The following is a 13,008-nucleotide window of genomic DNA, read 5'->3' as shown; positions in this document are numbered from 1 at the left end:
CCTGTCAAAAAACTTAATTGTTACATTTTTTCTTTATATGTTAATCTATTATACTTTTATATTTTGTTTTGAATACAACAAAGGGATATTTATTTGTGCAAAAATTATTAAAAGAGACGGTCTAATTTTAATATAAAAGTAGAACTAGTCCTTAAATGGAGTAAACTAGTTATCAAAAGAAATTAACATAGTCATGATTGAGCTAATTTTGTATTAAATATTAGGCTTATCATTGCCTAATTTTAATTTAAAAATAGGCGGTCTCTTACAAGACAAACTTTTATTTGTGAGATAAAAAATATTCTTTTGTTGCATTCAAAACGAAACAGAGTAAGTATCAATTTTTTACAACCTTTTATTTCATATACGCCAGTAACTATTTGACTAATCCACCCAAAACTCTCCCACCTATCGTGTTTTCCCTCTCTCCCGCAATATTTCAATGTCCATTTTACATTTCCAAAATCAAATATTATTTGATTGTACTTCATTCTTTATTTTTCTTTTTTGTTAGTTCTCCCCCAAAACTAAGTGTAATAATTAAAAAAAACGAAGGAAGTATTAGTAGTATTTGTTTTTCATTTGCACAAGAACTCAGGAAATCATCATTTGCTTTAATTATTTTTATTACTTGCATTAGAAAGATAAGCATTTAGTTTATGTATTACCATTGGAAGTTGGAACTCCCCGTCTATTAATATGTGTAGTAGTTGAAACTTAAACCGAGCAGTAGGTGATAATCTAGTGTGTTGGGTTTATCTTCGATCTCAAATATCTTGAGACCGAGTCTAACCCCTTATAAGGAGGGATCCCCAATTTTCCCCCTTCCTTGCAAAGAACTTCATCTTACCTTTTAAAAGAAAAAGTCGAAACTTAAACCAACATTTATTTGACATAACAAATACTTGAGTACGTTTTTGTGTTTTTGAGGGGTGACATAACAAATACTTGAATGAGATGGTTCTTGTTTTAAATAAATCACTATTTGTCTTTCTTTTTTATAATACTTTTTATGTGAACTAATTTTTTCATAGATATAAAATTTGAATAATAATGTGTTTGTCTCATAATATAATTCCTATTTTTTTTTTTTAGGTGTCCTAAAAAATGTTTTTATTTCAAATATTTCTACTTTAGCAAATGTGAAAACGAAAATTGAAAGATTAAAAAAAAATGATAGAGTATTATTTATTCTAATGCTATATTAGCTAACGAGTCCACTGTTGCCTATCATTAATTCAATACACTTAAGGTGTGAGTTTTACATGGTGCACTTTGTAAGTTGAGCATATTTAAAGGCTTTTCTTCACTTTTGTTGGTTATTTTTAGAAAGAATAAATTCAAGAGTTAATTAGAAAAGTTTAGAAAAAAATAGAAAGCTCAAGAATAATTTTTAAAAAATATTTTGAAAAAATAATAAAAATTCTAATAGTTTTGAAAAAAAAATTCAGAAAAGTTATGAAAAGATAATGTGATGAGAATATGCCGTGAAAAATAAGGGAGGGTTGTGATTAAAAAGGCCCTTAGGGCTGCGTTTTTTGACAACAGCCCTTTCCATAGCAACCCTTCAAAACGAAGGGATGCGGTTTTACACACAAACGCAACCCTTCTTAGGGACTAAAAACGTTAGAAGAGCTGCGGTTTTACACACAAAAGAAGCTAAAAGGGCTGCGTTTTGGGACTAAAAACGTTAACACCACGCCAAAGAAAGGACCACACGCTCAAAAAAAGGACCCCACGACCAAGGATGGAACCCCACGCCCAAGCGAAAACCCCACGCCCGAAGAAGGACCCCACGCTCACAGAGGGACCCCACGCCGAAGGAGGGAACCCCACGCCTGAACTGAAAACCCACGCCCAAGGAAAGATCCCACTCCCAAAGGTGGACCCCATGCCCAAGAAGGAAACCCACCCCTAAGGAATCAACCCCACGCCCAAGGAAAGACCCCACGCCAAAGAAGGGATCCCACGTCCAAAGAAGGACCCCACGCCTAAGAATGCACCCCACGCCCAGGTAAGACCCCACGCCGAAGGAGGGAACCCCACGCCCAAGCAAAGAACCCACGCCAAAGAAAGGACCTCACGCACAAGCAAAGACCCCACGCCAAAGAAATGACCTCACGCTCACATAAAGGACCCCACGACCAAGGACGGAACCCCATGCCCAAGTGGAAACCCCACGCCCAAAGAAGGACCCCACACTCACAGAGGGACCCCACGCCGAAGGAGGGAACCCACTCCTGATGAAACCCCACGCTTAAGGCATCAACCCCACGCCCAAGAAAAGATCCCATGCCCAAGCTGAAACCCCACGCCCAAAGGTGGACCCCATGCCCAAGGAATCAACCCCACGCCAAAGACAAGACCCCACGCTTAAGGAATGAACCCCACGCCCAAGCTGACACCCTACGCCTAAGGATAGAACCACACGCCTAAGGATAGAACCACACGCCTAAGAATGAACCCCACGCTCACGGAGGGACCCCACGCTCACGGAAAGACCCCACACCCAATCAGGAATCCCACGCTCAAGGAAAACCCCACGCCGAAAGAGGGACCCCACACCCACAAAGGGACCCAATAGGTTATAAAAATTTGGACTAGATTGAATTATAAAATTTGAGTTCGAGTCTAGTCCAAAAAAATTGGATTATAAAATTTGAGTCTGATCCGATGGTCTACGCTGAGTGTAAGAACAGGCTACTTATGGGTTAATGCTTCTATAAACCTATCCAGACCTAGAGGTCAAAATGATCCATGAGCAGTGCGCTTCCATTTTAAAGTTCAGGGTGCAATATACGATCATACCATGTTCATGTATACTATGGTAAAACAATATGACAAAGGAGGCACAACAACATTTAAATGACAAAATACTTTTTTTCAAAAAGAAAAAAAAGGTGGACAACAAATTTCTTGGCAATGTGTCAATGAATAGTGGACCGGTTGGCAAAGAAGCTTCACATTTTGTATGCCAGTGAGTTGAAACGAACTCAATCAAAGAGAAAGCAAATCTGACAGCCCACAAGAAGCTATTCACTGTATGTATTACACAATACACAAGTCAAGTTTACAAGCCAACTTCTATGTGTATTATTTCCAAGTACCGCAGCCTCAAGCACATATCTCGGGGGGGAGGGGGGGAATCTAATTCTAGTAGTCCAAACACATGAGGTATTGACTTAAATCAGCGAAAATTAAACAACCACACAGAATAATGACTACAAAATCACCTCTTAAGTCCTAACCAGCTTATTGCCAAGTAATTGTCAACTCTAATGTTGGAATCAATCGGAGTAGAAAGGCTAGTAACAGCATAGCAACTCACAATATTAGTAAAACATAACAAGAAAGCATAACAAAACAATAGTTGAGGCAACTCATGGCCAAGAAGGAATGTCATAGTGATCAGCAAGGCAAGTTAGTGAGTGATGGTGGTACTTAAATCAAGCGTAGAATTCGCCATTGTTCGGGTTGTTTTTTCACACCAACGATTAAAATTTTCCGTCCAACCAACCGGACACTATATATAAACCAATTTTAAAACTTGTGATACCAAATTTCCTTTTTCCCGATTATCTCACAAGATCACTAATAAAAACCTACACTTTAAGATGCTAATACTACCAAGATCTTCTCTTTCACAATATCATCAAACAATATAAATCCTTCAATTACAATAAAAAAAAAGTTATAATCGAACATTCATTTCTTCAATTTTTCCATCTAATAGAACCACAAAAAACACAAGAGATCAGAATTGAATGCGCTAATCAAAGAGAGAGCAGTATGAGATCAGAAATCTAAGAATCTAAGGAATACCTGATTAGATTTGACATTCTAGCAAAACCCTAAAATAGATCAATATAATAATAAAAAAGGGAGATAGAGAATGACCTTAATTAAAATAATAACAATTGGTGAAACTAAGGAGAGAGGTGATAGCAGAGCTTGAGATACAGAAATCAAAATCAACGCGAACAGAGAAAAATGACGAAGAAGAGAGGTAATGGAAACGAGTGAACCAATTATGAAAAATTGAGAGCGTTTTCCAGTGCAGAAGACATGGTGATGATGATCGAAGTAAGTTTTGGCGTCACGAAGAGGAAGACAATTTTTTTAGGAAGACGAATTGAGGAGGAAGAGTTGTGCCGGTTCAGGGTTGGGTTGTATACCGGCCGATTCACGGAAACTTGGCCCTGAACTAGCTTTGAGACCACCTAGGCTGGTTTAGGGTTGTTTCAGGGCTATTTTTTTTAACCTGAACCGATTCGGGGACGATTCAGCGCTAGGGTTGGTTCACTGCTAGGGTTCGGATTGGTTCAGGGCTAGGTTCTGGGCTTTCAAATATCTTTGAATAATTTGAGAAGTTATAGGGTAAAGCTCTCTTTTTAGTCAAGATTAAGATTCCCTGAATGGATATGCTTGAATTGACAAAAGCAACACATACCCATTGATAGATGAAATTCCTGGTCTTTGAGAGAAATTTTAAGCTCAGCTCTGCTCGTTTACACTCCTAGGGACGACATATGCAGCTAATTCCTCAGCTTCGTTTTTCCTTACGCTAGGTCCACCAGAATATTTCATCCCATTGAATACTAAACAGGAAGTGAAGACAGGGATAAGTCCTTCCACTTTAGCAGTATCATACTTAGGATTTTCCATATTCATCTTTGCAGCAAACTCATGGAGTATGGACTTGCAAAATATCTTATCCTGAAACATTGAAAGACAAGATAATCGAAATAAAGAGGAAAATCGAGTTCAATTTTTTAATTGTTATTTCTAACAGGATAAACTATGAGAAAGTAACTTTCCAATATTAATATGAAAACAACAACGTAAGAAGCTAAAAAGCAACAGTCCCATTTAAAGGGGGTTATATGTACAAAGAAATGGTCACTATGTTCTTTTTAAAATACTCAAATTACATGGAAACATTAACTTGCATCGCTTTATCTTTTCCATATGTACAAAAAAATGACTTGAATATAGAATCTTCTCTTTTCACTAGTTAAACTGGTTAGAAATTTTGAGAGTTGTGTGTGATTGCACCCCCTCTTAGCGCTTTCACAAGCAGCTCCTAACGTCCCCATGGCCTTCGGATTTCTACTGATTCCTTTCTGATCTTTTGTATGCTTAAACCGACTTTAACTTCTTTACAACAAAACCTCATGGCTCGCATGCCTATTGTGAATGTATTTGACTCCACATTATATCTTTCAATGAAGACATGCAAGAATGAAATGCAGACGTTGAGTTGAGGGATAGACAAAAATGACTTGAATATGTAATTTTCCAAAACTCTTCTCTTTTCACCAGTTAAACAGGTTAGAAATTTTGAGAATTGTGTGTGATTGCACCTTGTTTGCAACTGTATAGGCTGCATTTTGGTACCTTTTTCCTATACGGGAATTTTTGGTATATCCAAACGTAAGTGATATTCTCCATTATCTTCAAAGTAAGTGATATTGTTAATATATTTTTGCAAAACATACATCCTTTAATACATGAACTATTTTGACCGCCATAAACAAGTCTATGTTGGACCAAGGAGAGCATACTACATGACTTTACGATCAAGCAAACTCTTCTGAACTGATCTGATCTGATTTACAAGATCTATCTTTTAGATTTTTCTCAATATATAAGAAAAAATATAGTCATGTGGGGTCTTGTTTGATTGGTCTCAATGAGTACTTTTTTAATATTCAATTATTATAATTTTCACTAATATGTAACGAAAGATATTTAATAGTAATAATGATTTTAAAATATAGCATGATCTGATCTGAACTTATTTTTTCTGATCTGATCTGATTAGATCTGAAATAAGCAAAAATAAGGTGAAATGAACATAGCCTTAGTAAAGCTTATGAAAAGTTGAATATTTTTAATAGAAATAAGTCTTGTGTTGAAAAAACTTTGGAAAATTCCTGCACCTTATAAAATGACGCAGCCTAATAAATATCACTTTGTTGTTTCCATGGAAGCCTTTTGTTGCTTATGACAAGGATCTTAAAGAGGTTACTGCTTCCTCTTCTTCCTCGGCTGGGCCATCTGTTGGGCTCTAAGTCTCTTGTTTCTGTTTCTGTTTCTCTTTCTACTCATGCTTACCCATTGTGTGTGTGTATAATACTCTTGTTTAAGTTGTTTTTTTGGGTTGTATAATGTATCTTGGACTTTCAAACCGTTATTAATATAATGTTTTTTTGTTGTGTAAAAAAAAGAATATTGTGTTAAAACTATCGTACACTAAGATGGTAAGTGTCAAAGGACCAACTCAACCAAAAGCTTAAGCTGATGGTTGAGGCTCCAGAAATAGATTTATACTCTATCACGCCCCCTCACGCATAAATATTCCACCGAGAAAGGAGGGGTGGATGAGATTCGAACCCATGATCTTTTTATCACGTTGGCTCTTGATACTATGTCAAGGGACCAACTCAACCAAAAGCTTAAGCGGATGGTTGAGGCCCCAGCAATAGATTTAAACTCTATCAGTAAGACCGTCTCAATTTGAACATAAAAAGGTTCACTTTATAAATTTAAGGGATCACCTTATAAGTTCAAAAGTTCGCTTTTAAATAATGGAGTACTTATCTTGTACATTAAGTGAGTTACTTTTATGGGGCTTCCATCGGTTTTTACCGTTGGAAAGCCCCCACCTTTGCTTTTTTATTTGTTTTTAGGTTTCCAATAACGATTTCTCCCTCGAAAGACAGGGTTTTCGATCTCCTTCGTAAGAAAAGGTTTTTCGATCTCCTTCGAAAGACAAGGTTTTTCGACCTCCTTCGAAAGACAGGGTTTTTCTCCTCTTTTAGAGGGGGAATTTCTACAGGTTACAATCCGGGATACTAGATCTAATGGATTGTCGTGAAATTATTTTGTTGGTGAAAAATTTTGCGGGATCACAAAGGTTATCAATTTTTCGAATACGGTCAGATGAATCCGACGGAAATCATCCTCACGACTACAAGGGATCGTTAGATTGTCTCTCCAACAAGGCTGTATTTTCCAGCGATATAAGCGAGAGATGTTCCACATTGCAAGATTTGTTTGGCGATCGTAGTTTTTATGAAGGAAATTTTTGTTTGATTCAACTTATGTATTTGTTTGATTCGATTGCTTATGTAGATGTCGTATGACTTTTTATTAATGAATTAATTTTTACTATTCAAAAAAAAAAAAAAAAAAAAAAAAGTGAGTTACTTTTATCGTAAGTGATCTTTGTAAGACAACAAATTAACAGGGCTATATGAGATTTTGTATTTTACTGGTACAATGACCTTATACCAATCGACTATGTGGTTTCTTAGGCCCACCTTTCGTTCCTATTCACCCTCACTTCGTAAGTTTATTAATAAATCAACTTAAAACGCTTTGAGCCTTTGACCCACGGCCCATCAGGCCACCACATAACATTGAGCATTAGAGAATCGAGCCCATTCATGATTTATGTGAAAAACAAAAACTTGCGGGATTTGTACACTGACAAAAATGTTGCATACTTGAGTAGTTGCGTTATTGCGTATGTGAAGTCTCTTGCACATTTATGTCAAAGAGCCGTGTCAAAATTGACGATTTTTTTATCCATATGAATCACGAAAGTAATATAAAGTATAAAGAAGGAAAGGGAAATTTGAACTTGTGATATATCGTTTACATTATCTCAATCTTAATCATTAGGTCAAGACATACTTGGTAAAATTGACATATGAATAACAATCCATCCGTGTATAATAGTGTTTGTTTCTTCCTTCTTTTTTATTTCACAGTAGCCAAGAAGAACATTTGACTATTAATATCTTCAATTCTTTGTTAATAAAAAAAAAGTTGATATTTTGAAACTAAATATTGAGGCGAATCTAATAAAATGTTTCATTAGCATATCTTCTTATATATGTTAAATTAAAATATTTGGTAAAAAATTTTAAAATTTGACCCACCTAAATTGAAATAGACATGATATTATAGAACGGATGAAGTAAAAAATTATGAAGTTCCTTATCACTATAAAATAAGAAAGCATCATTATTAAAAAAGTGAAAAACATCCTCCACAACTTTACCAAATCCACAAACAAAAACTTTACAACAAGAAAAAAAAAATGACATCAATAAGCAATGCAGTTAGCCAACCAATTTTAGCATACGATCGACGAGAAGATGTAATGAAATTCGAAGACACAAAACTCGGAGTTAAAGGCCTAGTTGACTCAGGAATAACTCGTATACCTTCTATCTTCCATCACCCTCAACAAAACCTGGTTAACTCACCCAACTCGGTTGATGTGGATCCTATACCCGTGATCGACCTTTCTGACCCGACACCTGATGTGGTGGATCAGATCAGAAAAGCTGCAGGAAAGTTCGGGTTTTTTCAGGTGATTAACCATGGAGTACCAGTCTCTCTCCTCGACCGGCTGGTTACCGGAGTGAGGGCGTTTCATGAACTACCGGATGAGGAGAGGATGAGTCATTACCGGCGAGATCCGGTTAATGGTGTTAATTACTTTTCGAATGTTGATTTGTTTGTATCTAAAGCTGCTAGTTGGAGGGATACTTTGCAGTTGAGGCTTGGACCTATTATGGCTGATATTGATGCTATTCCTCCTATTTGCAGGTGATTATTTACTTTCTTAGTTCCTTATTGATGATCTACTTGAAATTCTAGCATAGTTTACAATTATATTGAATCTTTTAAATTTTTCCAGAAATGATATAATAATATTGGGTCTTATTTTATTCGTTTCAATAAATAATTTAATAATATTTCATCTGTCTCACAATACATGTATTATCTTTTGTTTGGACACTATTAGGTAAGAAAAAATATAATCAAGTAGTGTTGTTAAATTAGTCTCAACGTAAAGATTTCGAATATCAATTTTTTTTTTTAATATTTACTTATACACAATCAAAGATATTATTGTCAAAAAAAACATTGGAGTTCGTGAAAAAGCAAATAGTGCATACATTGTGAAATTGAATACTTCCTCCTTTTTTTTATATGTTACATTTTTGAAAATTCGATTACCTAGCAAAACTTTAATTGGGGATTAAGTAAAAAGAAGGGTGGAGATTAAAAGGAGTGGGGAACACCAGTGAGCCACCACCACCACTGTGGAACACCAATGAGCCATCGCTACGACCACCACAACCCATTAATACCACCAATCGACCATCGATACCACCAAATCGACCACCGACACCCTCCCTCTCCCCTTCCCCGCTGAACGCGCAAACCCCCTCCCTTTCTCCTTCCCGTGTAGTCGTGTGATTGGGTTTTCGGCGAGTGGGGTGGGGTTTTCAAGGGATGGGTGGGGTTTTCGGCGCGTGTGGTGGGGTTTTCGGCGGCTGGATGGGGTTTCCGGCGGGTGGAGTGGGGTTTCCGGCGCATAGGGTGGTGTTTCAGCGAGTTAGGTGGGGTGCGGTTGTGGGGAAGGGGGCTGCTGTAGTTGTGGGGAAGGGGGTTGCTGCGGTGGTGGGTATTGCGTTGGGCTGTTAGGGTGGGTGGATGAGGGATGATGGTTAATTGTTAATTTAGGTTGAATTAAGTAGGTTTAATTTTTGTTATTGTTATAAGGGTAAATTGGTAATTTAATGGGTCTACCAATTTGGAAAATAAAAAAAATATAACATGTATTTTGCACCATTCCATCTAAGAAAAGTGTAACATGTAAAAAAAACGAAAGTATATACTTCTTCCATTCTCAAATAAGCAAAACAAACTGGAAAAAGTATTAAAGTCAAAAACCTGCATTGATAAAGTATGTAAGTCAAATTTGGAATATCAAATAGAAAAATGGAAGAATTATGATTATTTGGTTTTAATTTAAATTCAATGTCTGGACTATGGTGTATGGTTATTGACTTATTGTTACCTTAAAATTATTATATGCTACATGACATGGGAGTGTCGTGTTGCATACTTGAATTTGACTTGTATGTTAACCAATAACTAGTTTGATATGTTGTTCTATATGTTTGATTTGACTAATTAGTTGCAATTTACAAATGTACTGGCTAATACTAGATAATGATTGGATTTTTAATTAATACTTCTTCCATTTCTTAATAAGTGCAACATAGAGAAAGTGGGGGAATACCAAATAATGTAGAGAGAGAAAGTTGGGACCACAATAAAATAGAGTAATTCAAGTGATGAAACAAAAAAGTTATGGTCCCCTCTTGCTTTTGGTGGCATATTTGTAATAATATTAAACTTTTTTTACCATTTTGAGCTTAGTTGCACTTATTGTGACTATTCCAAATAAGAGAAATGTTGCACTTATTAAGAAACGGATGTAGTATATATATACACCCCTTTGTTTTTATTTAGTTCTCTTTTAACTTTTGACGTTAATATTTGTCCATGTACTATTTCGGTTTGATATTGCTTGCAACAAGGATATGAGGCACAATAATTTAGATGTGAGAGATATAAAGGTGCCATTTTTAGTCAGTGAAATTCTAAAAACTCCGTGAAATGCATCTATTCACCCTTGTTATTCCATAATTATTCGGTAAGTTGCTAAGAAGGATTAGACTAGCTCACCTAACTAATGAATTTTGGCTTGTAGTTGGTTTATCAAATTTCAACTTTGAACTCGTATTCGTAGTTATAGAAGTTTGTACTAGCTAGATTTATCAACGATTGCATCATATATGAATACAGTGATATTCAACCATCTTGTAGAAAATCTAGCTTGGTTGATAAAGACCGAAGGATACCTAAAATCCATTGTCTCATATGACATTTTCTAATTGATTCGTCACTCATGTTAAGATAAGGTGGTCCTGTTAGGCTATTAGATTAGCAATAAGAACATGTATCGTGGCAAACTCGATGATATATACCTCATCAAATGAATATTATTCTTAGACAATTCACACACGTTTGTATGTAGTTTTTAATTATCTAGAGCTAATAAAAGGGTGTGTTATCTCATGTCAATTACATATTGCATTCACGAGTTTACAAGTTGGCTTCGTCTCGATCTCAATACACTTATTATATGAGTGAGTGTTAGGAGTTTAGGACCTCTTTGATATGTTTTTGAGGAGAATAGGACGAGCTAATTAAGCCCTCCTTCAACCTAATATAGCCTTCAACTCTAACTAACCCGACTCGTTTGTTAAATCATCTTATCGAACAGACACAATACAAGCCAATCAAATTAGCTTGATAACTTGATTAATTCACTTTTTTCGTATGAAAATCAGGTCTAATTAAAATAAGCCAAATACAACGATCAAAGAACACATCTTAAATTAGAATAAGATAAAGATCAACCTTAACCCAACCCACTTACTCAAACGAGCTAAACAACTTGACCCAAAATCACTCTGTTCATGTTATGTTTTGAAGTCTGTTAGTTGTTTTTGTCACTTCTACTTCTATGGCTCCATCCTATCTAAATGTTCTGAGGGATTGTCCCATATGTGAACCTTGTGATTCAACACTTTTACTATCAGTGTATTACTTAAGCTGCATTGTGGAAGTACAGTTGCTTCTCCATAACTTTGCAAGTTTAACTTTAACATACAACTGTTTCCCTGAAGATCAGCACTGATTATGTTTTTACAGAAGTGAGATACTTGAATGGGATAAGGAAGTAAAACAACTAGGTGAAAAGCTCATGGGACTACTCTCTCAAGGATTGGGAGTGAACGCAAATAAGTTGGAAGAGATGTCATGTTTAGGAGGAAGAGTCATGGTTGGCCATTACTATCCATATTGTCCCGAACCTAACAAAACAGTTGGGATCGCACACCATACAGATCCCGGCATTCTTACAGTACTACTGCAGGATCAAGTTGGTGGATTACAAGTTAAACATGACGGAAAATGGGTTGATGTCAAACCAGTCCATGGGGCACTTGTCATCAATGTTGGTGACTTGCTTCAGGTATTTAACTAAACCAATGTCAATGTATAACTGTTGCAAATTATCTTTTTCAGTTTCCTGAAGTTAATCTAGCTAATTATGGGTTCTGTTCAGATCATATCGAATGACAAGTACACGAGTGTAGAGCATCGAGTGTATGCTAATCCTCTGCATGAACCACGGGTCTCAGTTGCAGTGTTCTTCAACCCGAGCATGAGGGAGAACTTGTATGGACCGTTACCAGAGGTAGTATCAGCTGAAGAGCCTGCACTTTACCGGGAATTCACATACACAGAATTCATTACCAGGTTCTTCAAGAAGGAGCTGGATGGAAAGTCCTTGGCCAAGTACTTCAGTTTGGAAAACAAGGAGTGATTGGTATTTACTTCATGTATGGTATATAATGTGGGCATGATCTGTGATTATGTAATTACACGCTGTGATCATGTATTATACCATGTATCATCTAATCATGGTGATGCACAATACAGGGCATTTTAATCCAAGAATTGAAATATATGCACCCCTCCATTCCCCTTTAGAAAACAGAAATCTAAACTTCTTCAAGAATTGATTAGCCATATATGCTCTAGGAAACACCTAAGATGTTGTATGATCTAATGGGAAAATTCTCAATTCTCAACATTTCAAGAATAAAACAAGACCAATTAACCAAAAAAACAAATAAAATATGATAAAGTTGTATAATATAACTATATTTAACTAAAAATACTTAAACAAGTATTTATTGTTAAAGATCTACATTGACTTAGTCTAACTTTATCTTCTAGATAATATCTTCTCTTGTATAGATATTATTCTTTGTATCTCTATCTTATCTTCTGTAACTACCTAGCTAATATTACTCTCCTACTGTATTATATATACGTTAGCTGTGAATGAATATAATATAACTTTTCCCAAACTTACATGGTATCACAGCCACCGATCTAAACCTATTTTTTTCTCCGGCATCCCCTCCCATGGCGCACGACAACTTTGCTCTCGCCAACTCCAATGAACCCTCCAAACCATTGACTGTTATGAACGCTCACTCCGTTCAAAAACTCACCTCCTCCAACTATGTCATCTGGAAAGCTCAACTTGAAGCCCTC

At 36.1% G+C, this 13,008-nt stretch overlaps 1 protein-coding gene across 1 annotated transcript; it reads left to right on the top strand.

Annotated features, from left to right (window-relative positions):
• The first annotated feature begins 8,037 nt into the window (after window positions 1–8,037).
• LOC104905430 (1-aminocyclopropane-1-carboxylate oxidase homolog 4) lies at window positions 8,038–12,410 on the top strand. The gene is made up of 3 exons (XM_010693977.4): window positions 8,038–8,625; window positions 11,593–11,914; window positions 12,008–12,410. Exons 1-3 carry the CDS (start codon window positions 8,111–8,113, stop codon window positions 12,266–12,268), a joined length of 1,098 nt encoding a protein of 365 aa, XP_010692279.1. The 5' UTR covers window positions 8,038–8,110; the 3' UTR covers window positions 12,269–12,410.
• Window positions 12,411–13,008: the final 598 nt, after the last annotated feature.

This window comes from Beta vulgaris, chromosome 1, assembly GCF_026745355.1.
Source record: "Beta vulgaris subsp. vulgaris cultivar EL10 chromosome 1, EL10.2, whole genome shotgun sequence".
Classification (NCBI taxonomy): Eukaryota; Viridiplantae; Streptophyta; class Magnoliopsida; order Caryophyllales; family Amaranthaceae; genus Beta; species Beta vulgaris.
The sequence above is the reverse complement of the archived record's forward strand: the minus strand, read 5'-3'. Positions and strand labels throughout refer to the sequence as shown.